Source organism: Dama dama, chromosome 21 (genome assembly GCF_033118175.1).
Source record: "Dama dama isolate Ldn47 chromosome 21, ASM3311817v1, whole genome shotgun sequence".
Taxonomy (NCBI): domain Eukaryota; kingdom Metazoa; phylum Chordata; class Mammalia; order Artiodactyla; family Cervidae; genus Dama; species Dama dama.
Genome location: NC_083701.1, coordinates 31,366,504 through 31,394,447, shown reverse-complemented (window position 1 = coordinate 31,394,447; position 27,944 = coordinate 31,366,504). Strand labels below are relative to the sequence as shown.

The 27,944-nt window shown below is 36.7% G+C and overlaps 1 protein-coding gene across 1 annotated transcript in view; it reads left to right on the top strand.

Annotated features, from left to right (window-relative positions):
* Nucleotides 1-27,944, top strand: part of ARFGEF1 (ADP ribosylation factor guanine nucleotide exchange factor 1) — a 124,706-nt gene that overhangs the window by 18,245 nt on the left and 78,517 nt on the right. Inside the window, exon 2 of the mRNA XM_061123424.1 lies at nucleotides 27,415-27,445. Within this exon, the coding sequence (XP_060979407.1) occupies nucleotides 27,415-27,445 (31 nt within the window). The remainder of the gene's footprint in view (nucleotides 1-27,414; nucleotides 27,446-27,944) is intronic.

Sequence of the window (27,944 nt, the reverse complement as noted above, 5' to 3'; positions counted from 1 at the left end):
CCTCTGCTATTTTTTCAGAGAGTTCAAAAGGCTAGTTGTTAACTCTTTTGTAAATGTTTGATAGAATTCACTTGTAAAGTCATCTGTCTGGTCCTGGACTTTTGTTTGTTGAAAGATGTTTAATCTGTTTCAATTTCAGTATACTTGTGATTAGTCTGTTCATGTTTTCTGTTACTTCCTGGTTCAGTCTTGGTAAATGTGTCTTTTTAAGAATTAATCTGTTTCTTCTATGCCATTTTATTGGCATATTATTACTTGTAATCTTTTATGATTCTTTGTATTTCTGTGGTGTCCATTATAACTTTTTTCATTCTAATTTTATTGATTTGAATTCTCTCCCTTTATTCTTGATGAGTCTGGCTAAAAGTCTTATCAGTTTTATCTTCTCAAAGAATCAACTTTTAGTTTCATTGATTTCTGCTAGTGTGTTCTTTGTTTCTGTTTCATTTATTTCTGCTCTTTATGGTTTCTTTCCTTTTGCTAACTTTGGGTTTTGTCTGTCTTCTTTCTCTCGTTGCTTTAGGTGTAGGGATAGGTTGTTTGTTTGAGATTTTTCTCATTTCTCAAGGTAGAATTGTATTCCTATAAACTTCACTCTTAGAACTGCTTTTGCTGTGTACCATAGGCTTTGGATTGTTGTGTTTTCATTGTCATTTGTCTGTGGGTATTTTTTTAATTTCCTCTTTGATTTCTTCAGTGATCCATTGGTTATTAAGTAACATTGTTTAACCTCCATGTGTTTGTGTTTTTTACAAGTTTTTTCCTAGAATTGATTTCTAATATATAGTGTTGTGGTTGGAAAAGGTGCCTGATATGGTTTCATTTTTCTTAAATTTACTGAGGTTTGATTTGTATCCCAAGATGTGATTTGTCCTGGAGAATGTTCCATGTGTAATTTAGAAGAAACTATTCTGCTGCTTTTGGATGGAATGTCCTATAAATATCTATTAAGTCTATCTGGCATAATCTGTCCTTTAAGGCTTGTGTTTCCTTATTGATTTTCTGTCTGGATGATCTGTCTGTTGGTGTAAGTGGGATGTTAAATCCCCGACTGTTAATTGTGTTATTGTAAATTTCCCCATTTATGGTTATTAACCTTTGCTCTCTATATAGAGGGACTCCTATGCTGGATACATATATAGTTAGTTTTGGCTTCTTGGATTGATCCCTTGATCATTGGGTGGTGTCCTTGTCTCCTGTAACAGTCTTCATTTTAAAGTCTGTTTTGTCTGATATAAGCATTTCTACTTGAATAGAAATATTCAGTAAATATTTCTATTTCTTTTTTTTTTTAATTTCTTCTTTGCATGGAATATCTTTTTCCATCTCCCCACTTTCAGTCTACATGTGCCTCTAGGTCTGGGGTGGGTCTCTTGTAGACAGCATATATATGGGTATTGTTTTTGTATCCATTCATCCAGTCTGTATCTTTTGGTTGGAGCGTTTAATCTATTTTCAATTAAGGCAGTTATTGATCTGTATGTTCCTTTTGTCATTTTCTTAATTGTTTTGAGTTTGTTTTTGTAGGTCTTTTTTCCCCCCATTACTCTTTTTTTTTAATTTGTTTTAGTTGGAGGCTAATTACAATATTGTGGTGGTTTTTGCCATACATTGACATGAATAAGCCATGGGTGTACATGTGTTCCCCATCCTGAACCCCCTCCCCCCTCCCTTCCCATCCCATCCCTCAGGGTCATCCCAGTGCACCAGCCCTGAGCACCCTGTCTTGTGTATCGAACTTGGACTGGTGATCTGTTTCACATATGGTAATATACATGTTTCAATGCTATTCTCTCAAATCACCCCACCCTTGCCTTCTCCCACAGAATCCAAAAGACTGTTCTATACATCTGTGTTTCTTTTGCTGTCTCGCATATAGGGTCATCGTTACCATCTTTCTAAATTTCATATTTATGCGTTAGTATACTGTATTGGTGTTTTTCTTTCTGACTTACTTCACTCTGTATAATAGGCTCCAGTTTGATCCATCTCATTAGAACTGATTCAAATCAATTCTTTTTAATGGCTGAGTAATATTCCATTGTGTATATGTACCACAGCTTTCTTATCCATTCATCTTCCAATGGACATCTAGGTTGCTTCCACGTCCTGGCTATTATAAACAGTGCTGCAGTGAACATTGAGGTACACGTGTCTCTTTTCAGTTCTGGTTTCCTCAGTGTGTATGCCCAGCAGTGGGATTGCTGGGTCATATGGCAGTTCTATTTCTAGTTTTTTTTTAGGAATCTCCACACTGTTCTCCATAGTGGCTGTACTAGTTTGCATTCCCACCAACCGTGTAGGAGGGTTCCCTTTTCTCCACACCCTCTCCAGCATTTATTGTTTGTAGACTTTTTGATAGAAGCCATTCTGACTGGCATGAGATGGTACCACATTGTGGTTTTGATTTGCATTTCTCTGATAATGAGTGACGTTGAGCATCTTTTCATGTGTTTGTTAGCCATCTGTATGTCTTCTTTGGAGAAATGTCTGTTTAGTTCTTTGGCCCATTTTTTTATTGGGTTGTTTATTTTTCTGATATTGAGCTGCATGAGCTGCTTGTGTTTTTTTGAGTTTAATTCTTTGTGAGTTGCTTTGTTTGCTGTTATTTTCTTCCATTCTGAAGGCTGTCTTTTCACCTTGCTTATAGTTCCCTTCATTGTGCAAAAGCCTTTAAGTTTAATTAGGTCCCATTTGTTTATTTTTGCTTTTATTTCATTTACTCTCGAGGGTGGGTCATAGAGGATCCTGCTGTGATTTATGTCTGAGAGTGTTTTGCCTATGTTTTTCCTCTAGGAGTTTTATAGTTTCTGGTCTTACATTTAGATCTTTAATCCATTTTGAGTTTATTTTTGAGTGTGGTGTTAGAAAGTATTCTAGTTTCATTCTTTTACAAGTGGTTGACCAGTTTTCCCAGAACCACTTGTTAAAGAGATTGTCTTTTTTCCGTTGTATATTCTTGCCTCCTTTGTCAAAGATAAGGTGTCCATAGGTGCATGGATTTATCTCTGGGCTTTCTATTTTGTTCCATTGATCTATGTTTCTGTCTTTGTGCCAGTACCATACTGTCTTGATGACTGTAGCTTTGTAGTATAGCCTGAAGTCAGGCAGGTTGATTCCTCCAGTTCCATTCTTCTTTCTTAAGATTGCTTTGGCTATTCAAGGTTTTTTTGTATTTCCATGCAAATTGTGAAATTATTTGTTCTAGTCTGTGAAAAATACTGTTGGTAGCTTGATAGGGATTGCATTTAATCTATAGATTGCTTTGAATAGTATACTCATTTTCACTATATTGATTCTTCCAGTCCATGAACATGGGATATTTCTCTAACTTTTTGTGTCATCTTTGATTTCTTTCATCAGTGTTTTATAGTTTTCTATATATAGGTCTTTTGTTTCTTTAGATAGATTTATTCCTAAGTATTTTATTCTTTTCATTGCAATGGTGAATGGAATTGTTTCCTTGTTTTCCTCTCTGTTTTCTCATTGTTAGTGTATAGGAATGCAAGATTTCTGTGTGTTAATTTTATATCCTGCAACTTTAGTATATTCATTGATTAGCTCTAGTAATTTTCTGGTGGAGTCATTAGGGTTTTCTGTGTAGAGGATCATGTCATCTGCAAACAGTGAGAGTTTTACTTCTTCTTTTCCAGTCTGGATTCCTTTTATTGCTTTTTCTTCTCTGATTGCTCTTTTCTTGTGATTTGATGACCATCTTTGTTTTTGGGGATGTTTTTTCTCTTTTATGCATGTATCTTTTGTAGTTTTCTGGTTTGCATTTCCCATGAGGTTCTGATATAGCAGTCTGTATATACACAAGGTTGTTTCATGAAATCTCTTAATTTCAATGAAATCTCTTAATTTCAAATATATTTCCCATTTCCTACATTTGTACTCTCTTCTCACAGTAGCTGGTTTTGATGCCATATTGTTTCTTTTCTATGCCACATTTGTGTGGATGATTTCCTACTTCTGCTGTAAGTGCTGTAAGTTGTGATTTTTTCTGTTTATAGTTGTGGCCTTCTGGCCTCCCCAACCTCCTCATTGTATTAATAAACGTTTGCCATAGCCCAGATTTGAAGAGGCAGGGGCTTGAACTTAAGGCCTTGTATTGAGAGCTTAGATCTCAGTAAACCAACAGGACTTCCTAACTGTTTGGGTATAAAAAGTGAAGGAAATGAAGGCTTTTAGGATGATTCTGAGGTTTCTAATGGGGGATTTCAGTCTGTTTGATTTCATTCACCAAAAATGGCAGTATAGGAATAAAGCACATTTGAGAGCAGGAATTGAGGAAGCAAATGGATTCAGTTGCAGTTAAAATGATTTTGAGGTGCATATGGAGCATCTAAGTTAAAATGTTTCATTTTTGTTGACAGTTGTTAGTAACTTTTGTTTTTGTTTTTTATTTGTTTATGACAGAAGCTTGAGAGAGAGAGAGATTTGAGCTGTAAAGAGAGGTTTAGCTATTACCAGTAGGTAGTGAACCACCTAGGTCTTTTTGGAGAAAAAGAGATGTATATTAATTTGCCCAGCAAATTTGCTCTCATTTACTCTTTCTTCAAGAAACATTTGTTTGTTAAGTACCTATTTGTTCCAGAGTTGATGCTAAGCTTGAGAAATAGAAATTTAAAGAGTATGACCTTTGCTGTTAAGGAGCTGGTTGAGGGGAATGGACACACAACATAATTTCAGTGTAATAAGGTAAGTGTTGGTGATAGTGATAACCAGAGGGAGGTATGGAATAGAGAAGTGTGATTACTTTAGCTTGGAAGTGCATCAAAAGAGTTTTTTTAACTTGACAGCTGTTTTTTTCTAAAATGAATGGATATGTGCCAGGAAACGATGGGTGGGAAAAGAAATCTGGGGAGGGAGGAGCATCATTAGCTAAAGGTTTGATCAACAAAACAACATGAAGTGTGGGAGACAGTTACCCAGAAGACTGGCATTTCAAGGGTCTTAAACATGAGGTGGGAATGGAGGAGAGAGGCTCATCGACACTGTAAGTGGTGGTGAGCATGGGCAAAGAACCACTGAAGGTTTTCAATTGGGAGTGACACAGAACACGTCGTGGAAGCTGCTCTGAAAATTGTCCGCCAGACAAATTCTTGGTGGGTCAGAATTCCAGATAGAGGATATAGTTTGAGCAAAAGCCTAGAGGTGTGAAATAGCAGGTCACTTCAGGGGATTTGGAGTATTTTATTATTGAAGTGTGGAACTCAAGGGAGGGCAGGCAGAGAGACGAGAGTGACAGACTTGTGTGCCATGCTGAAGAGCTTGAACTTTATCCTGGTAAAGGTCACTCTGGCACTAATAAGGCTCAGGAATGGAGATGAGGAATCAGTAGGCCTGATGAGACATGAGGGCCAACCTAAAGAAGTAGAAAAATGGAGACATCAGATATAAGAAGTTATATAATAATTCTCATCCTTGGCTATACACCAAGATCACCTGTGGAGCATCTTAAAATGCAACCATCTGCATCACAGTACTGGACGTCCTTATTCACTAAGTTTAAACATGAGCCTGAACATCCTATTTAACTTTTTTAATTTTATATTTTTCATTAACATAGAGTAAAATTGACTTTTTTTTTTTTTTTTTACTGTACAGTTCCATGAATTTTAATCCATGTAAAGATTTGTGTAATCTCTGTCAAAACTGAGATACAGAACAGTTCCAGTACCCCCAAAATTTCTGTATTGATATCTCTTTATAATAATACCTTTCTGACCATCTCTGATCCCTGGAAAGTTCTATATCATTATAGTTTTGTCTTTTTGAGACTGTTGTGTACAGTGAAGGCAAGCTTTTGAAACTTACTTCTTTCACTTAGCATGTCTTTGAGATTCATCTAGATTGTTGGATGTAGTAATAGTCTTTTTTATTGCTAGTAGTTCCTTTTTATTGCTCAATAATATTCAACTGTATGGGTGTACTACAGTTTGTTTATCCATCATCCACTGCAGAACATCTTAGTTGTTCACAGTTTTTGGCAGTATGACTAGAGCTGCTGTAAACATTTGTGTGTAGATTTTTATTTGAACATAAGTTTTCATTTCTTTAGATTAGGTACCCAGGAGTGGGATTGCTGGGTCACATGGTAAGTATGTGTTCAACTTTATAAGAAACTTTTAATGTGTTTTCCAAAGTGGCCATACCATTTTACATTCCCACCTTCAGTGTCTGAGAGTTCAGTTGTTTCAGTCTCAACAACTCTTGCCAATGTCCCTATAAACTATTTTAATAGGGGTGTAGCAGTATCATTGTGGTTTTCATTTGCGTTTCTAAAATGGCTAATGATGTTGAACATCTTTTTGTGTTTTTATTTGGCATGCATATATCCCTTTGAAGTGTCTTAAGTCTTGCTTAGTTCTTTTTTAATTTGGTTATTTTCTTACTATTGAGATTTAAGTTTTAAAGTAAATATATATTTGTACATACACACACACACATATATATATTCTGTATATCTAAATATGTATATACAAACACAAATCCTTTGTCAGATATGTGACTTGCAAATGTCTTCTGTAGCTACCTTTTCATTTTCTTAACATTGCTTTTCACAGAACAAAAGATTTTAATCTTTGTAAAGTCCAGTTTAACTTTTCTTCTGTCTTATTGGTCCAACACCATTTGTCAGAAAGATAGTCCTTTTTCCGTTGAATTACCTTTGCACTTTTGTTAAAAAACAATTCATTATGTTTCAGTGTATCTTTATTTGAACTCTATTCTGCTTTTTTGGACTCTGTGTCTATCTGTTCTTCAGTACCACATTGTTTAATTGTGACTTTAAAGTCCTACAGTGAAATCTGTTTCCTCCTACTTTATTCTTTATGAGAATTATTTTATCTATTCTATCAATGTTACATTGCTTTTCCATATTTCATAGGTAGTTACATAGATCATTCCCTTATCTATGTATGGGAAATTCTGCTGGACTGTTATTGTCAGTGGGTTAAATCTGTGTACCAATTTGGAGAGAATTGACAGCCTTTACTGTTTTGAGTTCTCTCATCCATGACGATGATGCATCTCTCCTATTCAGTTTTTCTTTGATTTCTTTCAGTATACATCCTGTACTTGTTTTGTTAGGTTTATACTTAAGAATTTTATTTTGGGGAGAGCTGTTATAAATGGTATAGTTTCTTCAGTTTTGGTTTCCAGTCATTGGTATATAGAAACATGATTTATTTTTGTGTGTTAAAACCTTGCACAATAAATACATTTATAAGTTCTAAGTGTTTTTCTTCCATACGTCTTGGTTTTGTTTTTTTTTTTTCCGGTAATTATGTCATTTGTGAATAAGGACATTTTTATCTCTTTCTTTACAATTTGTGTGACTTTTCTTTCTTTTTCTTGTCCTATTGACTTGACTGGGGTGTTGAGTACAAAGTTGAATAGAAATGGTGACAACAGTAGCCATTCTTGCCTTGTTCCAGATCTTGGGGGAAAGCATGCAGTTTTTCACCATTAAACTTGGTGTTAGCTGTAAGTTTTTTATAGTTATTTCTTGAAGTTTCTTTATTGCTGGGTTGCTAAGAGGTTTTTTGTTTTTTTTTTATATCATGAATGGATATTGAATTTTGTCATATGCTTTTTCTGCAACAATTGGTTTGATCATGTGATTTTTCTTCTTTTGCCTGTTTATATGATAGATTACATTGGTTGACTTTGTCATTGGTCGATCATGATGTATAACTCTTTCTGTAGGTTTCTGTAGGTTGCTGAGGCTTCCCAGGTGGTGCTTAGTGGCAAAGAACATGCCTGCCAGTACAGGAGACATAAGAGACGCGGGTTTGATTCCTGGGTCGGGAAGATCCCCTGGAGGAGGGCATGGCAACGCACTCCATATTCTTGCCTGGAAAATCCCATGGACAGAGAAGCAGGGCAGGCTATATGGTCCATGGGGTCGCAAAGACTCAGAGACAACTGAAACGACTTAGCAAATATAGGTTGCTAGAATAGGTTGTTTTATTTGCTAATATTTTGTTGAGGATTTTGATATTTTTACTCATGAGTGATACTGGTCTATATTTTCTTTTTCTGTACTGTCCTTGCAGTGTAATTTTTATACTACCTACCTGGGATCAGGTCAGATTTAATAGGTTAGGGGCACAGTCCTCCCCAAAATGCCTCATTTAAGACCCCAGCCCCAAGGTCCACAGTGTCCAGGCCATTTGTGCTTCTAACCAGTTGGCTACAAATTGGGGGTTCCCACTATCCCCTCAGATTTGCCAGAACACCTCACAGAATTCAGAAAAGTGCTTTACTTAGTGCTGTAAAAGTGCACTTAGTTTTATTAGAAAGGATGCAAATCAGGATAGTCTCAGAGTCCCTTGGGGTGAGCTCTGGCAGAGCCCCAATTGCAAAGCTTTCGCGGCTTCTGGATGCACCACCCTCTGCCATATGAGTGTGTTTCACCAACCAGGGAAACTCAGCCCCAGTTTCAGGTGTCCAGGGGTTTTGTTGGGGCTTCATTTCATGGGTATGATTGATTGTGTAGCCACATGATTGAACCCAGTCTACAGTCCCCCTCTTCCCCTCTCTAGAGGTCAGGCTGAGATCACATGACTGATCTTAGTTGATCTTTCCAGTGTGACTAGCTACTAATGCTAAAACTGCCCTCAGGCATGTTTAAGGCATGCCTTAAGGCATGTTTAAGGCATATTCATATTTAATCATGAATAAAATGGATACTCCTTTGGGACTTCCACTGCAGGGGGCATGGGTTCAATCTCTGGTTGGGAACTAAGATCATCCTGCATGTGGCACAGTGCAGGCCAAAAAAAAAGATACTCCTTTAACTGGGAAATTCCAAGGCTTTAGAGACTTTCTTCTTTCCAGCACTAGGGACAAAACCCAGCCAAATTCTTAATTATACAGCAGTCTGGTTTTATCATCAGGATAATACTGACTTCATAAAATGAATTGAAAAGTGTTCTCTCCTGTTCGTTTTCTGAAGGAGATTGTATGGAATTGGTGTCAGCTTTTCTGTATTTGGTAGAATTCTCCAGTGAAAACATCTGGTCCTGGAGATTTCATTTGTGGTTGTTTTTAAACTAGAAATTCAATATCTTTAATAGTTGGAGAGCTATTCAAGTTATTTCATATTGGGTGAGTTGTGGTAATTTGTACCTTTTTGAGAAATTGGTATGTTTCATCTCAGTTGTTGAATTTACGCGTATAGAGTTTGTGCTAAGCCCTTTAATGTCTGGTGTTTGTAGTGATACTCTTATTTTGGATACTGGTGGTGATTTGTCCTTTTTTGTTTATCAGTCTTGCTGGAGATTTGTTAATTAAAGTTTTTCAGAGAACCAGCTTTTTCATTCATTTTTTTCTATTGTTTTTCTGTTTTCAATTTCATTGATTTCTTCTCATATCTTCATTTCTTTCAGCTGTGAAAGTGCAGTGACAGTTGGGTTTAGGTTTATTCTGCTTCTCCTCCTTAAGGTGAGAGATGAGATTTAACTTTTCTCTATTAAAAAACGCTGAAGTTGATTGGCAAGAATACTTAAGTTCTACTCTTAGCAAATTTATACTATACAGTGTTATTAGCTATATTTACTTCATTATATATTAGGTCTTCATACCTTATTCATCTTATAGCTGCAAGTTTGTACCCTTTTACCAAGCTCCCCCTCTTTTCTTCAGCCTCACTCAGCCCTTGGCAGCCACCTGTAATTGTGTCTCCTCTCTATAATTGTGAGTTCAGTATTTTTTCCACATGTAAGTATTACTGTGCAATATTGGTCTTTGTCTGGCTTATTTCACTTAGCATGTGCCCTCCAGCTTTATTCATGTTGTTGCAAAGCTGAATGATAGTTTATTGTATTTATCTGTTGATGGAGAGACACTTGGGTTGTTTGTGTATCTTAGCTATTACAAGTAATATGAACTTGTAGTACAGATACCTCTTTGAGATAATGATTTTGTGTCCTTTGGATATATACCCAGAAGTAGAATTTCTTGAGGAACCGTCATACTATTTCCCATAGTGACTGTACCAGTTTGCGTTCCCACCTACGGTATACCAGGGTTTCCTTTCCTCTGCTTCCTTGCCAGCATTTGTTATCAGTTGTAGTTTTGATAATGGACACCATAACAGATATGAAGTAATATCTCATTGTGATTTTGATGATGAGCACATTTGATTGACCAGTGATATTGAGCGCCTTTTCTCTTACTTGTAGGCCATTTGTGTATCTTCTTTGGAAAAATTTCAATTCAGGTCTTGTGCCCATTTTAATTGGATTGTCTATTTTTTTGTTGTTGAATTGTATGAGTTCCTTGTCTGTTTTGAATATTAAACCCTTATCAGGTAAGTGATTTGTGAATATTTTATCCCATTCCGTAGGTTGCTTTTATTTTATTGATGGTTTCCTTTGCTCTGCAGAAGCTTCTCAGTTTGATATGGTCTCACTTTTTTATCTTGCTTTTGTTGACTTTGCTTTTGACATCAGAGTCAAAAAGTCATTGATGAAGCCAATGTCAAGAAGCTTACTCTTTATTTTCTTCTAGGAATTTGATAGTTTCATGTCTTCCATTTGTCTTTAATCCATTTTGAGTTGATTTTTGTGTATGGTATTGAGGGTCCAGCTTCATTCTTCTTGAATATTGTTCTCTAGTTTTTCCCAACACTAGTTACTTGAAGAGACTATTCCTTTCCCCACTGTATATTCTTGGATCCTTTGTAGAAGATTCATTAACCATGGTTTATGAATGGGTTTATTTCTGGAGTCTGAATTCTGTGTCTTTGATCTGTGTGTCTATTTTTATGCCAATGCCATACTTCTTTGGATTACTATGGTTTTATAATATTTTGAGATCAGGAAATATGATGATTCCAGCTTTGTTCTTCATTCTCAAGATCACTTTGGCTAGTCAGGGTCTTTTGTGAGTCCATACATATTTCAGGATTGTCTTCTTTTTCTATGAAAAATGCCATTAGAATTTTGATAGACATTGCATTGACTCTGTGGATTGCTTTGGGTAGTGTGGACATTTTAATGATATTTAATTTTTTCTGTCCATGAATGTGGAGTATCTTTTTGTTGGTTTGTGTCAGTTTCTGTCCACAAATGTGGAGTTTCTTTTTGTTGGTTTGTGTTCAGAGTCTTTTATCAGTGTCTTACAGTTTTCAGTGTACGGATCTTTAACCTCCTTGGTTAAGTTTATTTCTGAATATTGTATTTTTTGAGGTCATTCTAAATGGGGTTGATTTCTTAGAAAATTCTCTTTCAGATAGTTCATTGTTGGTGTATAGAAATGCAGCTAACTTCTATATATTTTAATTTTGTATCCTGCAACTACTGATTTCTTCTATTAGTTCTGGCAGTTCTTGGGTGGAATCTTTGGGATTATCTATATATAAGAGTGTGTCATCTGGAAATAAACAATTTTACTTCGTCCTTTCCATTTTGGATGCCCTTTATTTATGTCTTTTTCTTGCTTGTTACCTCTAGCTTAGGGTTTCCAGTACTATATTGAATGGAGTTGGCAGGAAGGGGTGTCCTTATCTTGTTTTTGAGCTTAGAGGAAAAGCTTTTCACCATTGAATATGACGTTAGTTGGGGGGGTTATAATATATGGTCTCTTTGTTATCTTGAGTACACCTTCTGTATCCAATTTCTTGAGTTTTTACCATGAAAGAGTGTTGAATTTTTCCATTTTTTCATGCATGTATTGAAATGATATGGCTTTTATCTTTCCTTTTGTTAATGTGCTGTATCTTACAGATTTTCGTATGTTGAACTATCCTTGCATCCCAGGAATAGCTCCCACTTGATATTCTTTTCTAATGTAAACATTCACAACTGTAAATCTCCCTCAGTACATTTTAGCTGTGTCCCACAAATGTATTTGTTGTAATTTTGCTTTTATTTAGTTTCTGTATTTTTTAAATTACACTCTGGACTTCTTGAACCTTAGATTGTTTAGAAGTGTATTACTTAATTTCCAGGTGTTTGGAAAATATACTGTTATCCCTGTTGATTTCTAGTTTTATTCCATTGTGGCCAGAGAATATATTCTGTATAATTTCTGTTCTAAATTTGTCAGTTTATTTTATGACCTAGAATATGGAGTGTCTTGGTGAATATTTATGGGCATTTGAAAAGAATGTATTCTTTTGTTGTTGAGGAGAGTGTTCTGTAAGTTCAGATCCTGTTGATTAATGGTACTGTTTAGTTCTGTGTCTTTGACGTTTTTGTCTAGTAGTTGTGTTGTGAGTGGGGTGTTGAAGTCTTCAATTGATGTTGTAGATTTTGTTGTTGCATGCGCATGTAGGATTGCTATGTGTTCTTGTGTTGGACTCTCTTATCATTATGTAATGTATGTCCTTTGTTCCTGGTCATTTTCTTTTTTGTTCTATCAGTACTTTGTCTGGTATTGGTATGATCATTCCTGCTGTCTTTTGATTAGTGTTAATATGGTATATCTTTTCTATTCATTTACTTTTAACCTACTTGTATCATCATATTTGAAGTAGTTTGATGTAGATAGCCTATAGTTAGTTCATACTTTTTGAATCTAGTCTGCCAAACTGTCTTTAATTGTTATGTTTAGACCTTTTACGTTTAATGTAATACTGTTATGTTAGAGCTTAATTCTGCCTTTTATTTTTGCTTTTTGTTACTCCTTTTTTTTTTCCCTGTGTGTCACTTTTCCTGCCTTCATGTGGGTTGCTTGAACAGATTTTTAGAATTCCATTTCAGTTTTTCTTTCAGTTGAACTTTTAGGGTAGATCTAGTGGTGACAACTTTCTTTTTTCTGAGAAGATTTTGATTTTACCTTCATTGATAGTTTCACTGAATATGGAACCCTGGGTGACAATTCTTTTCTTTCAGCTCTCGAAAATGACACTGCCTCCAAATACTGGCCCCCCTAGTTTCTGATGAGAAATCCACTGTCATTTGAATCATGCTCGTCTACAAATAATATGTCTTTTTTTTTAAACCTGCTTTCAAGATTTCTTCTTTGTATTTAATTTTGTAAAGTTTGATTATGATATGTTTTGGCATGAGTTCCTTTTAATCCCTATCCTGTTTGGATTTGCTCAGCTTCCTGAATCTATGGTTTGCGTATTTTGCCACATTTGGAAGATTTCATCCTTGACTTCTTCATATACAGCTGAGCCTTGAACATCGTGGGGGTTGGGCACCAGTCTCTTCACTGCTGTGTGCAGTCACCTTTGTGTGTGGCTTTGTAGTCAGCCCTCTGTATCCACAGTTCCCTGTTCATGGATTTAACAAACCATGGATGGTGTAGTACTGTAGCATTTATTGGTAAAAAAAAAAAAAAATCTGCATATAAGTGAATCTGTGCAGTTCAAGCCCATGTTGTTCCGTGGTTATCTGTACTCTTTCAGCCCCCTCCTCTGTTTCTGTTTTAAATGACGGCCACTTTAGAATCCTGGTTGTGTGTGTGTGTGTGTCACTCAAGTTGTGTCCCACTCCTTTACAACCCCATGGATTGTAGCCCTCTGGCCTCGTCTGTCCTTGGAATTCTCCAGGCAAGAATACCGAAGTGGGTAGCCAGTCCTTTTTTCAGGGGAGCTTCCTGACCCAGAGATCGAACCCTAGTCTCCTGTATTGCAGGCAGATTCTCTTTGAGCGACCAGGGAAGCCCTAAAATTCTGGTTAGATAAGTTGAATATCTGTGTCACTTGGGATTGGCACCTGTCAATTCTCTTTGTTCATTGAAGTTAATTTAAGATTTTCCTGGTACTTGGCATGATGGATGCTTTTCAGTTGTATTCTGGGTTTTTTTTCTACGTTATGTTGTGAGATTCTGGATCCTATCTAATGCTCGCTTTGCAGTCCCCCAGTTTAGGTGTAGTGTACACAGGTCCAGGCAGCACCAGAGTAGATGAAAACAAAGGACCTACTTAAACTGTCTAGTTGCTGCTAGGCTGGGAGTTGAAATTCAGTTCTCCCTTGCTGGACCCTTCTGACACTGTCCCTGTCGGGAAAGAGGACTGCCAAGCTAGCATCACTGTGCATCGCTTCATCCTGCCTTTTTGCTGTCTTGTGGGATTGTAAGTTTAACTGCTCCATTGACATCACCTTAGTGGGGAAAGCTCATGGTCACTTGTCCTGCCTCACTGATACGAGGTGGGACCATAAGTCCAACTTGCCTCACTGGCACTGCAGGTGTAGTTTTTTTCTTTAGTGTTTGGTTAAAATTGGGCACATACTAACAAAAAAGTTTTCTGTTCTTTTGGCTGCTTTTCCCTGACCTTTGGCTAGAGAGACGGGGCTTTTCCTGAGGGTGTTTTTCGTTTGTTTTTGATGTGTGCTTGTTGGCAGTTACAGGTTGGATGCTTCTTCAGCATGCCATTCAGGATGTATGGGAGACTCAAACCCAGGGAGTTCAGTGTGCTGCTCCGAAGTCCCAGGGTCCCTGAAGCATTTTGCCTTCTTTCTACCATTCAGTCTTTCTTTGTGTGTTGTATTACATGCCCTAGGATTTTTTAGTTGTAAGTGGGAGGACTGGCAAGGAATAGGGCTTACTCCATCTTGGCCAAAACAAATTATCTATGAGTCTTTGTTTCTTTATAATTGTGAAAAAATAGACATATCATAAAATTTACCATCTTAGCCTTTTTTTTTTTTTTGGTTTCACTACACAGCTTGCAGGACCTTAAATTCCCTGACCTGGGATTGACCCCTGGGCAACAGCAGTGAAAGCACCAAGTCCTAACCACAGACCACCAGGGAACTCTCCATCTTAGCCATTTTTAAGTGTGGTACAGTTTAATAATCTTAAGTACATTTGCATTGTTGTGTAACTGATCTCCAGAATTTTCTTCATCTTGCAAAACTAATACTTATTACTGTTGAACAGATTTTCCACTCTCCCTCCTTTCCCCCAGTCCCTGGCAGCTATTGTTTCTTCTGCTTTCTGTCTTTATGAATTTGATTACTCTAGGTTCTTCTTATAAATGAACTCATACAGTATTTGTCTTTTTATGACTGGTTTATTTCACAAAGCGTAACGTCTTCAAGGTCAATCCATGTTGTAGCACGTGTCAGAATTTCCTTCCTTTATCAGGTGGAATAATAGTCCACTGTATGTGCAGTTGACCCTTAAAACAACATAGGTTTAAACTACCAGAATCCACATATATGTGGTTTTTTTCCATTGGTAAATACTACAGACCTACATGAGCCACAGTTGGTTGAACCTACAGATTTGGAACCACGGATAGGGAGGAATTGCAGGTCTGGAGGAATTATAGCTACGTCAGTCAATTTAGCTGACTCTTAAGTTGCTTGTGAATTTTCCGCTGAGTGGAAAGTTGGTGCCCCTAACCCCTGAATAGCTCATGAGTCAACTGTATAGACCTCATTCTGCTTATCCCTTCATCTGTTGATGAAACTTGTGTGGCTTCCACATTTTGGTCATTGTGAATAATGCTCCTGTAAACCTGGGTGTACAAATATTTGAGACCCGCTTTTAATTCTTTGGGGTGTATACTCAGCAGTGAAGTTACTAGCTCATACTGTACTTTAAGTGTTCTGAGGGGTTGTCATACTGTTTTCAGTAAGCAGCTACACCAGTTTATATTCCCCCAAACAGTGCACAAGGAGTTCAATTTCTCTACCTCCTCACCTCTTGCTACCTTTTTTTTTTTTTTTTTTGACAATAGCCACTCTGATGGCTGTGAAGTGGTATCTCACTGTGGTTTCTGTTTGCATTTCCCTGATGACTAGTAATGTTGAGCATCTTTTCGTGTTCTGGTTGGCCATTTGTCATCTTTGGAGAAATGTCTGTTCAAGTCCTTTGCCCACTTTTAAGTCAGAGTTTTGGTTGTTGAAGTTCCTTGTATATTCTGGGTATTAACTCTTTAAGTAATTGATTTGCAGATATTCTCTCCCATTCCTTAAACTGCTTCTTCACTCTCTTGATTATATTATTTGATGCACAGTTTTTAGTTTTTATGTAGTCTAATTAATTTTTACTTTTGTTTCCTGTGCTTTTGGTGTCATATCCAACAAATCATTGCCAAATCCAGTGTCATGAAGCTTTTCCTTTATATTTTCCTTTATATGAGTTTTAACTTTTACATTTAGATATTTGATCCATTTTGAGTTAATTTCTGTATATGGTGTAAGGTAAGAGTTCATATATTTGTCTCTTTTAACCTCAGTCTTAGTTTTAGATAACAAAAGCCTTTAATAGTAGAAGTTGTTAATAAGCACAAAATTCTAAACAAATTTGAGTTGCTTGCTTATTAGACATCTCTTGTTAACTTTGGTGACCTCCTAAGGCTTTTTGCAGTAATGCACACAAATGTAGTTCTTTTACATAAGTTACTTGTTTATAAAAATAACATTACTGTTTAAATTGCCTATGGTAGCCTTGAGTGTTGTATAAGAACACAGAATAACAAGTAATAGAATAAGAGAGAAGCACCAGCATTCTGTTTTTGTTTTCTTTATAGCGTTCAGCTAGATTTCGTGGTATGGTGGAAAAAAACCCAGATAGGCAATTTTTAATCTGGATTTTGTTATTTATTAGCTCTGAGACCAAGTTGTCAAGTTTCTTTGGATCTCTTTTCATCTGTAGTGCCTCCTTCATAGTTACTATAGAGTTAAATGAGATAGTGTATATAGTCAATAAATGTGCATTTCTCTCCCTACATTGTGATTTTCGAAGAATGTATGTACAATTTATTTACAAAACTAAGTATCTGCATAATATTAAAATAGTTGTTTAAGTCATTTGAGTTTAAGTCATTGAGTTTTCAAAGTAAAGTGACAGTTACCCTTTACTATTTGTGAAGGAGGGTCTATTGAGTTTATAACTCTTAACACTTATAACTCGTACACCTTCCACCATATATATTATACTTTAATAAAAAGATTACTCTAAAAATAATCTACAGTATAGTGTTAACTAGATTTATATCTACATTGTGGGATCATGGTTAGCGTTTTTTTTCTCCTTTATACTTTCTTGTATATACCAGATTTTCTGAACTGATCATGGTTACTTTTTAAATTATGTTTTAAAAGACATTTTAAAGGTAGCTTCATACTGAAGTGTTTATAGATTAAATGATATGCCTGGAATTTGTATGTCATTGAACTGAACTCATTGAGGAGGAGAGCGTGAAGTGGGTGGAGGGTATAAGTGGAGTATGATCATTGTTGAAGGTGGATAATGGGACACGGGGATTCGGTATATTATTCTCTACTGTCAAATGTGTTTGGAATTTTCAGTAATAAAAAAATTTAAAAACCTGTACACTGTGAAATGGGAGACTTAAAAAGGACTCAAGAATAAGATGATTTTCTTTTTTCTAAGAGGAGCAGTTTTTTTTATCTCAAAGTTGCTCTGTGACATGTGGGATCTTCCCTGATCAGGGATCAAACCCATGTCTCCTGAACTGGCATGTGGATTTGTTACTCCTGAGTCACCGGGGAAGCTCTGATCCACTCTTTTTTAGATTCTTTTCCCATGTAGGTCCTTGCAGAGGATTGAGTTACAGGTTACCTGTGCTAGGTCCTGACTAGCTATTTTATATGTAGTAAGGAACCATAACTTTCTTCAATTCTCTAAAGCCTAAGAAAGGTGAGGAAACTGCAGAAGAAAAGGTTGAAGCTGGCAAAGATTGGTTCATGAGGGTTAAGAAAAGCTGTCTCTAGAACATGAAAGGGCAGGGAGAAGCAGGAAGCACTGCTGTAGAAGCTGCAGAAGTTTCCAGAAGATCTAGCTAAGATCACTAATGAGGGTGGCTGCACTAAAAAGCAGCTTTTCAGTATGGATGAAACAGCCTTGTATTGAAGAAGATGCCATCTAGGACTTTCATAGCTAGAGAGGAGAAGTCAGTGCCTAGTTTCAAGGCTTTGAAGGGCAGGCTGACTCCCTAGTTAGGGGCTAATTAATGCAGCTGGTGACTTTAAGTGGAATCCAGTGTTTATTTGCCGTTATGAAAGTCCTCAGCGCCCTTAAGAATCACGCTAAGACTCCTCTGCCTGTGCTCGGTCAGTGTAGCAACAAAGCCTGAGTGATAGCATATCTGTTTACAGCAGGGTTACTGAATATTTTAAGCCCACTGTTGAGACCTACTGGTTAGACAAAAGATTCCTTTCAAAGTATTACTACTCACTGCTGATCACCGAAGAGCTCTGTTGGAGATGTATAGTGAGATTCATGTTGTTTTCATGCCTGTTAATAACACATTATCCATTCTGCAGCCCACAGATCAAGAAGTAATTTCCACTTTCAAGTCTTATTAGTGAAAAAATATGTTTTGTAAAGCTAAACCTGCCATAGTAGTATTCCTTTGATGTTTCTGGGCAGAGTAAATGAAAACCTCTGGAAAGGATTCACCATTCTAAATGCAATTAACATTTGATTCATGGGAGCAGATCAAATACCAACATTAACAGGAGATTGGAAGAAGTTGATTTCAACCCTCATGGGTGACGTTAAGGAGTTTCAGGGTTCAGTGGAGGAAATAACTGCAGATGTGGTGGCAACAGCAAGAGAAGTAGAATTAAAAATGGAACCTGAAGATGTGACTGAATTGCTGCAGTCTGATGATAAAGCTTTAACAGAGGAGGAGCTGCTTTTTATGAATAAGCAAAAGAAAGTGGTTTCTTGAGGTGTAATCTATTCCTGATGAAGATGCTGTGAAGATTATTGGAATGACAACAAAGGATTTAGAATATAACATAAATTTTGTTGATACAGCAGCAGATTTTGAGAGGATTGACTCCAATTTTGAAAATGCTACTGTGGGTAAAACATTGTAAAATAGCATTGCATGCTACAGAGAAATTGTTCCTGAAAGGAATAGTCAATTGATGTGGCAGACTTCATTGATGTCTTATTTTAAGAAATTGCCATAGCCACCCCACTGAGCAACCACCACCCTGATCAGTCAGCAGCCATCAACACCAAGGCAAGACCCTCCACAAGGTGAAGGTTTGGATGATTGATAGTATTTTTTAGCAATAAAATATTTTTTGTTTTGTTTTGGGAGGGGCAGCACCACACTGCCTGGCTTTCAGGATCTTAGTTCCCAGACCAGGGATGGAACCTGTGCCTGTGCATTAAGAGTGCAAAACTATAACCACTGGATCACCAGGGGATTCCCACAAGTATTTTTCAATTAGAGTATGTACATTGTTTCAATTAGAGTATGCACATTCAATTTAGAGTAATGTACATTATGACCACTTAATAGATTACAGTATAGTATAAACATAACTTTTATAGGCCCTGGAAACCAGGCATTTGTGTGCCTTTATTGTGATACTTGCTGTATTGCAGTGGTCTGGGACTGAACCCTCCAGGATCTCCTGTATGCTTGCATACATTTATGAAGTGCTTTCATAAAGTCAAGCTTGGGTGGTTGCCTACTGGGTATTTATTGTTGTTTGTACTTTTTCATGTTTAAAACTTATCCCCAAAAAAGACTAAACCCAGCCCCAAACAAAGTACTTTCACACTTCCTAGATGCTCCTAATATTCTTATGAGTAGTTGTTTACTTGCTAAGTCGTGTCCAACACTTTTGCGACCCCGTGGACCGTAGCCTGTCAGGCTGCTCTGTCCATGGGATTTCCAATGCAAGAATACTAGAGTGCGTTTCCATTTCCTTCTCCAGAGCATCTTCCCAAACCAGGGATCAAACCCCTGTCTCCTGCATTGGCAGGCAGATTCTTTACTGCTGAGCCACTGGGGAAGCCCCATTCTTACAAGACAGAAATCTAAATATTATTATGCCTATTTGAAAAGTCTATAAACTGAAGTTTAGAAAGGTCATACAGTGGCAGACCTGGGGTTTGACTCTGTCTTTTGGAGCTTCTAACCCATTTCTTGCTACTGTATTTTGCTTATGCACCCAAGTTGAAATAGAACTCAAGTCCCTGACTTACACAAGTGTAGTATTCTTTCCATGATCCCATAACTGTGGCTTCTGCATATCTTCCTTTGAGCAGAATCTATGAAATGTCGATTGTTTATTTACCAGTAGGGATGTTAACACTGAGAACAATAACTGTTCTTGTTGATTTTCACTGTAGCCATTGCAAGTTGTTGATCGAAGACAGCCTCTGTGTTCCTTTCTGTCCAAATATTTAGTTCTGTTAAAGAACCATGTTCATAATTCGTAATTTCACTAAGTGTTTATTTTCACTTAGTTTTCTTTAAATTTGGCTTACCTATATTTATTCCTTTAGTGTCATTAGATAGTCACTTGATCTGAATTCTATTGAGATTTTTTATTTTGTATTTTATACATGAAGTCAGGAAATGGGAAGAATTATTGAGTTGAAATGTTTACTATTCAAATTACGTTTCTAATTTTGATTTTCAAAATAGGATTTTTTTTCTATTTATGAATTAACAGGCAGCACAGTGGTTTTTTGTTTTGTTAGAACTTGTATGGCACATTGGAAAACTACTAAAACAGCGTTGTTCTAAAATTAATATTCTTTTTAAATTAATATGTCATTGAAATTTAGTCATTTGATTTAGGCTTATTCCATAGCACAGTCACACTTAAACCATTCTAAATCCTTCTTGTTATCTTGGGTAAGTCACTTCAGGTTTTTTATTCAGGTTATTTAATCTGTAAAATAGACATGTTGACAGTACTGTCTGCTGTTCTAAGAATTAATACATATGTAGAACTTCTTGGTAAATTGTAACATGCTACACAAATACAGGATATTTTTGTTGTTTATTAGACTTGTTTGTATTTGTGTGATTTTGGTGAACTAATCAACAGTTTTCATTATCTTAGAAGACATTTCTCACTGATCTCGGTATTATTGATGTACCACACATTGAAGAAACAGTTTCACTCTATTAGAATTTTTCATTCCTAGTTTTAAGTTATTTACCATGGAAAACTTACTTAAGTACATTAGAGAACTTAAATTTCAGTAGTATGCCATGTCTGCAGGGAATGTTCCAAAATCCCCAGTGAATGCTTGGACCAGTGGGTACCTATTGAACCATCTGTATACTGTGTTTTTACCTAAACATACATACCTATGATACAGTTTAAGTACAGTAAATTATGAACAATTAACATAGAATAATTAAAGCAATATAAGGTAATAAGATTATTTAAGTATGGTCTCTTTCTCTAAATATATCTTATTGTAAAAATTTAATGCCTTTTCCATCTTAACTTAGCACTTAACACACTGGCTGTAACTTTTGCAGTTTGAGGTGTGACAGCAAAATTAACACAAACTTCTTTTTCTTTCTTCCCAATTTTGTGTGTCGAAGGTTCGTTTTTACCAAAGATCTTAGCAATCTCAGCCTTCAATTTTTTTTTCTTTCCTTATTAAGTCAAGAACTTACTCCTTGTCACTTAAAGAAAGCATATTTAGTTAAGTACACGCGTGCACAGTTGTGTCCTACTCTTTGTGACCCAATGGACTGTAGCCCACCCTGTTCTTCTGTCCATGGGATTTCTCAGGAGAGATTACTGGAGTGGGTTGCCATTTCCTCCTCCAAGGGATCTTCCCAACCCAGGAACTGAACCCACAACTCTTGCCTCTAGGGATCAAACCTGTGTCCCTTACATTTCCTGCATTGGCAGGTGGATTCTTTATTACCGCACCACCTGGGAAGCCCAAAAGAAAGCACTTTAAGTGAAGCTAAAACTTCTCTTTGCCAGCATCACTGCTCTTGCACCATGAGGCCATTTTTCAGTCACATATGGGTTAACTTGAACACAGCACTGTGATACCATCTGTGAATATTCATCCTGATAACCAAGAGAGATAATAAGTCAGAGCAGGGAACTCTGAAGAGATGGATGGTTCATGCCCTTGATGGGACCAAGTAGGATGGTGTGGGTCAGCACAGGATTTCATCACACTGCTCAACATGTCATGCAGTTTAAAACTTCTGTTTATTTCTGGAATTTTCCATTTAATATTTTCAGACTGCAGTTTACTGTGGGTAATTGAAATTTCAGAAAGGGAACCATGAAAGGGGATCTACTGTACATGTAATCTTTGGCTAGAAATCAGGGTCTAAATTTAAAAGTTGTACAGTGCCTTTCTATTACAAGTAATGAATGATCTTTTCAAATGTTAACTTAGGGAATTGTAAGTTTGAGTGATTGTAAGCTGATTGTGGCTCTTGTATCCAGTTTTTATTTAAGTGGGAGCATCCCATCTCACCCCCTTAGATGGCTGCTTCTGTTTTATGGTGGTAATTTCACTTTAAACCTTTATTCTGAAAATTCCACCAATATTCAACCCATTGAGGACAGTTAGAATGTTTGCAGTCAGAATTTTGCCCTTCTTTTTGACACATCTTCCAGAACCATATTGGGCTTCCCAGATAGCTCAGTTGGTAAAGAATCCTCCTGCCAGTGCAGGAGACAAGTGTTTGATCCCTGGGTCAGGAAGAGCCCCTGGAGAAGGAAATGACAACCCACTCCAGTATTCTTGCCCGAAGAATTCCATGGACAAGGGAGCCTGGCTGGCTGTGGTCACTGGGATCACAGAAGAGCTGGGCTCGACTTCGCGACTAAGCACACAGGCACACTGGAGCCAGAGAATCAATGGGGCTCTGCTGGCTTCCCGTGGGGAGGGCAGGAATATTGGCTTTTGGATGAAAATCTATTCTTCTCCCTTTCATATTTCAGAAAAGAGCCACGCCTATCTAGTCCTGACTGGGATACAAAAACATTTATTTGGAATTCAGCAGGAAATTTGGTAATATAAAGGACTGCTCAGTTTGGTTTATGGTGCTTCTTTCCTTTTATAGAATACTGAAAGGTAAATTTTAGCTTAGCTCAGGGCAAAATGATTACAAATACATGATCAATAAACTTTCTAAGCTGTGTAAGAGTACTTAAATTATTGCATTGGTAGCTGTGACAGTTGTTACTGTAAGCCATGGCGATCAATAAAATCTTACAGTATAAGATCTTTTTTGCTTCTTTTCGATTGGAAGGAAGGTGGTAGTGAGAGTACTAGTGTAAGAAGAAGTTATCTTTCTGTTTTCTGGGTGCTAAAAAGAAACTTCAGCTGGTCTTTTGTTTTAAATTACTTTGTACTTCGTAGCTATCAACTATTTATATATGATTTAGTCATAATTTTGTAAATGAATTTTGCAGAGGACCTCCAGGTCCTGAGGAGGCTGATAAATACATTACAAGGGTAGAAGTCCAGGCTGCATTTCTATACCTGTTAACCAGCTGGATTCCAGTTGCTCAGAATCCACTGGAACTTTCCACATTCCTGGCAGGTTTTCTCTTTTTGTATATGTACTCCTCAGTTGGCTCTCTCCCCCATTTGCCAGAGTTATTTCAAACCCCAGTCTCCTCCGCCTCCTTAGTCCTTTCTGAGGAGGCCCAGCTACCTATTGCTGTGTGATAAACCAGTCCAAGACTTAGTGGTGTGAATCAATGACCTTTTTTTACGCTCAGAGCCTCCGTGTGTCAGGAATTCGGGTGAGCCATGTTGCTGCTCCAGTGTCGGGAGTCTCAGCTGAGAAGACACAAATGCTGGGGGAGACATGAATGGCAGAGAACTGGAATCCTCGGGAGGCTTCTTCACTCAGCGTGTCTGGTGCCTGGGCTGTAATGACTTGAAAGCTGGGCTCAGCTGGTGGTGTTGACTGAACAGTTTACATACAGCTTTCCCATGGCTTGGACTTCCCACATCAGGGCCTTTATGTTCCATGAGTGGGTGTCTGGAGACCCAGCAATCCAGGAGAATTGGTCAGGAGATGCTTGGCCTTTTCTGACCTGAATCTTTGTGGTGTTCCCTGTCACTTCCATTGTATGCTGTTGGTTATGAATGAATTTCCGAGGCCAGCCATACGTAATGGGGATGAAATTAGACTGTCTCTCTTGGTGGGGTGTGCAAGGTCACTTTGCAGAAGGGCATGTGGGGGTGGAAAATAGTGACCATTTTTGAAAACACAGTCTGTCACATTATCTCTTGATCTTCAAATTCATATACCTGAGTGCCTGCTGAATGATGCCACTTGAACATCCCCATTGCTTAAAACAAAACATGACCAAAATTTTCCTCATCTTCACCCCTGCACCTTCACCCCAACTTGTTCACAGGGAGAAAACTGTGTGATTAGTGGTACCTTTATTATCCAGTTAGGCAAGCCCCATCTTCTTTTCTTGCTCCTTTTCCTCCTCCTAGATAAATGAGATTGCTTCATTCTTTTTCCTCCCACGATGTCCATGGAATGACATTTACTCATCCCTGGTGTCACAGCTTTTGTTCAAGCCATTATCTCTTTTGTAAATACTGTTAACATTCTATTTAATGCCTGTATTTTTGTTTAATCCTTAACTGTATGAAATGTGATGCTAAAGTCATAGAATTGGCTTTGAAAAAGTAAACCTAACAGAATATATATACATCCAAAGGCATGTTATTTTTCAAAGTGATCCCTTAAATTTATGTAGTATTTTAGAAATGTTTTGTTTAAAATTGCTTAAATGTATAGTCATCGTTAGTCATCGTTGATCCAAATTACTGCTTTTAATTAATCCTATGTCATTTTTATAGTTTGGGTTACAGACTTCTTTCAGATTCTAATGAGAGTTACATACTTTTTCTAAAACACTGCTTGTACACTCAGAATTTGCCATGATTTGCAGAAGCCCTGAATTTAAGAACTTTTGTTTTTAGGTCACATACCATTCTTCATGCTTGGCTCCAAACCACTTGTGGTTAATTGGTGGTTAGAATTTGATTCCTTTTCTAGAGATTTTTTCCTTCTATGAGATTATTCATTTAAAAGAAGGAAGCAGGCAGGAAAGAACTGCAAACAGTGAATTCCACAAATATTTTTGAATACTGGCAGTATTATGATAATCGAAGCATAACCTCCCACAGTTACTGCTTTGAAAGAGACAGTACATTGGCCATGTAAGTTCTAATATGTTTATTACAGACTCTTCATTTGGCTTTGTCTTTCCTGAGATTGGGAGCTTCCCTGGTGGCTCAGATGGTAAAAGTGTCCGCCTGCAATGCGGGAGATCTGGGTTCCATCCCTGGGTTGGGAAGATCCCCTGGAGGAGGAAATGGCAACCCACTCCAGTACTCTTGCCTGGAAAATTCCATGGATGGAGGAGCCTTGTAGGCTACAGTCCATGAGGTTGCAAAGAGTCGGACAAGATTGAACAACTTCATCTTCACTTTTCCTTAGATTCGGCTTCCCTTGTGGCTCAGCTGGTAAAGAATCCGCCTGCAATGCGGGAGACCCGGGTTCAGTCCCTAGTTTGGGAATAACACCTGGAGAAGGGAAAGGCTACGCACTCCAGTGTTCTGGCCTAGAGAATTTCATGGACTGTATAGTCCATGGGATCACAAAGAGTCAAACACAGCTGAGCAACTTTCACTTCACTTTCTTAAATTATCAGTTTGCATTGAGTGAGTAAGTGCTGTTGCTCTGTAAGCTGTTAAGACAGTGATGTCATGAGAAGTGAAGTGATACCATGAGAGGTAGATATAAATCACATGTATCATGTATATGCATTTTAATAGAATTTCTTGAAATCTGTATAAATGTCATTTTGAAGTTTATATTGTACTGTCAGTGGGGGAAAAGAAAACTGCTCAGCAAGTTGATGGAACTCATGAGAGAGAATATTGAATATACTTGGGGAACCAAGTACATAACTTGCTTGTGATCAATTGGTGTTTTTTTTTTTAATAAATCATTCTTTCCTGCTCATTAAACAAGTCCTGTGCCTTATTAGCTGTTCTGGTAATTTAATATACTTTGTTTCAGTAACTTAATGTACCCGAAAGGAATAAAACTTGTATTTCTTTTAAAATACTTTAAAATCTATACTTTTTATGCTAATTTACACTGATCTATTTCCTCCAATTTTTAACCTTTTCCTTCTATGTATAATACAGTGGTTGTTTTTAAGGTTTTAAAAGCATTATATAAAAATGATTGTGAAGGGATAGGGCGAGTTAATGGCTAGAGAGACAGTGATTCCTGAAAGAATTTCAGTATTAAAGTGTTATGACTACATATTTAAAAATAACTAAATATCACTAAACAAACAAATCCAGTGTCTGGTTTTTGTCTTACTTCAGCTCAAGAGTAAGGACTTTTATTATCACATCTGGTATTGTCTGTTTGCGTCGTCTAGTGTTTCCAGAGCAATGTCAGAACTATTTTGCTGTTTGTGGTCATCCTTGTAATGATTCTGACTTTAATGGGAAAATATTTCACAGTTAAGCACCCAGTGGTTTTGAATTTGAGTATACTATTTCTTAATTTGATACTTTAGTATTTTGTTTCTTCTGGGTTTTTTTTTCTTTAATAATTGAGAATTAATTAGTTTACAGTTGAGCCTTGAACAGTGCAGATTTGAACTGCATGAGTGCACATGTATATAGATATTCAGTAGTAAATACTACAGTAGCACACAGTCCTTTGTAGATTGAATCATGGATACAGCAGAAGTGGAGGGCTGACTATAATTTAGCCCTCACCTTGTTCAAAGGTCAACTATACTTGATTCTACTGTTGAAGGCCAACCTGAAGCAAACTCTTTTCAAGCCCTGATTCATCAGAGAGGCAGTTTCCTTGAATGAGGTGTTACTGGGCACTTATTACAAGTTAAGAAATAAGTTAGTCCATGTAAAACGTAATAGTGCTTATCCTATAGTAAATACTCAATAATTATGGTTATTATTAATGTTATATTTGAATGCTTTTCTTACAAATTTCCTGTAGGTTTACTCAATTAACCAGATTCCTCAATTTATTATTAAATTTAAGGTTATTCTGTGACCCAGGTACAATTCCTCAAATTTACCTCATCTCTTATGGATATAAACAGCAAAAGGGAAATTTTCCCATTAAATTGGGCATGTTATGTTATAGTGCCTTGTATAGTCATAAGTAGAAAAATTGGTTAAATATCAACACATCTGTAACATGAAGTTATATATCAAGTTATATCAAGAAGTTATAGTCCTGGCCTGATAATCTCCTTGAGATAATCCCAAGGGGGTATCTTGAGTTATTTTCCTTACCCACATGTGCCTTATATTTTGTCATTTGAATACAGTATACATATTCTGTTCTTAATACTAATGCCTCTGGTTAATGCAAATACTAACTTGACCCTCCTCCCCCAAGAAAAAACTACTTTGAGAAAAGGAAATGCTTTGAAAATTAGTAATCTGTAATTTGTACCTCTTCTTGTGGTTGTTAATGTATGTTCCTCATAAGTCTTATAGAATTATATTATTTGTGTAAATTAATACATTTGGCAGCAACAGAGTTTTAGTACCTGATAATTTTTGAAATTGTATTCTTCCCAACATCTTATAGAAGTTGTAAATTAAAGCCTGTAATCAAATTAGTTTTATGATCTTTCTCTTGTCAAGTTTTCTAATGTATGCTTCTTTTCTCCCCCCGCCCCCAACCAGAGGAAATAAAAGCGGAAACTGAAAAGCAGAGGTTTGTGGGGTTTTTTTTCCTTCAGTAAAAATAATTTGCAAACTTAATAGTCTTGGCAAAATAATAATGTAATCATCTCTGTTGGATGTGGCAGATTTTCTGTATGTGGTCTTTATAATAAAATCAATTTTTAAAAAACGATTTTGAGAAATATTATAAACATAAATACAAAAAGATTTTATAAATAAGGGTATTTCTGAAATACTGTAAGATATGCTTTGTCTTTGCTTAAAGACTGATTCATTTTTAGAAAGATTACTAAATATTTAGTAACCTATATAATTTAAAAATTAATTGTTTAAATAATTTCCTTGCATTTAGTTATAGCTTTGATGACTAGCTTATGACCTATAGCAAATCACTTAACTTCTCTGGGCTTTGATTTCCTCATGAAATACAAGAAAATGAAGATTGGTTTAGCACAGTTCCTTTTAGAACTGGAATTAGAGTGAGAATATCATCAAGATGATGAATATGATATTCTAATCAAACTCTTCGT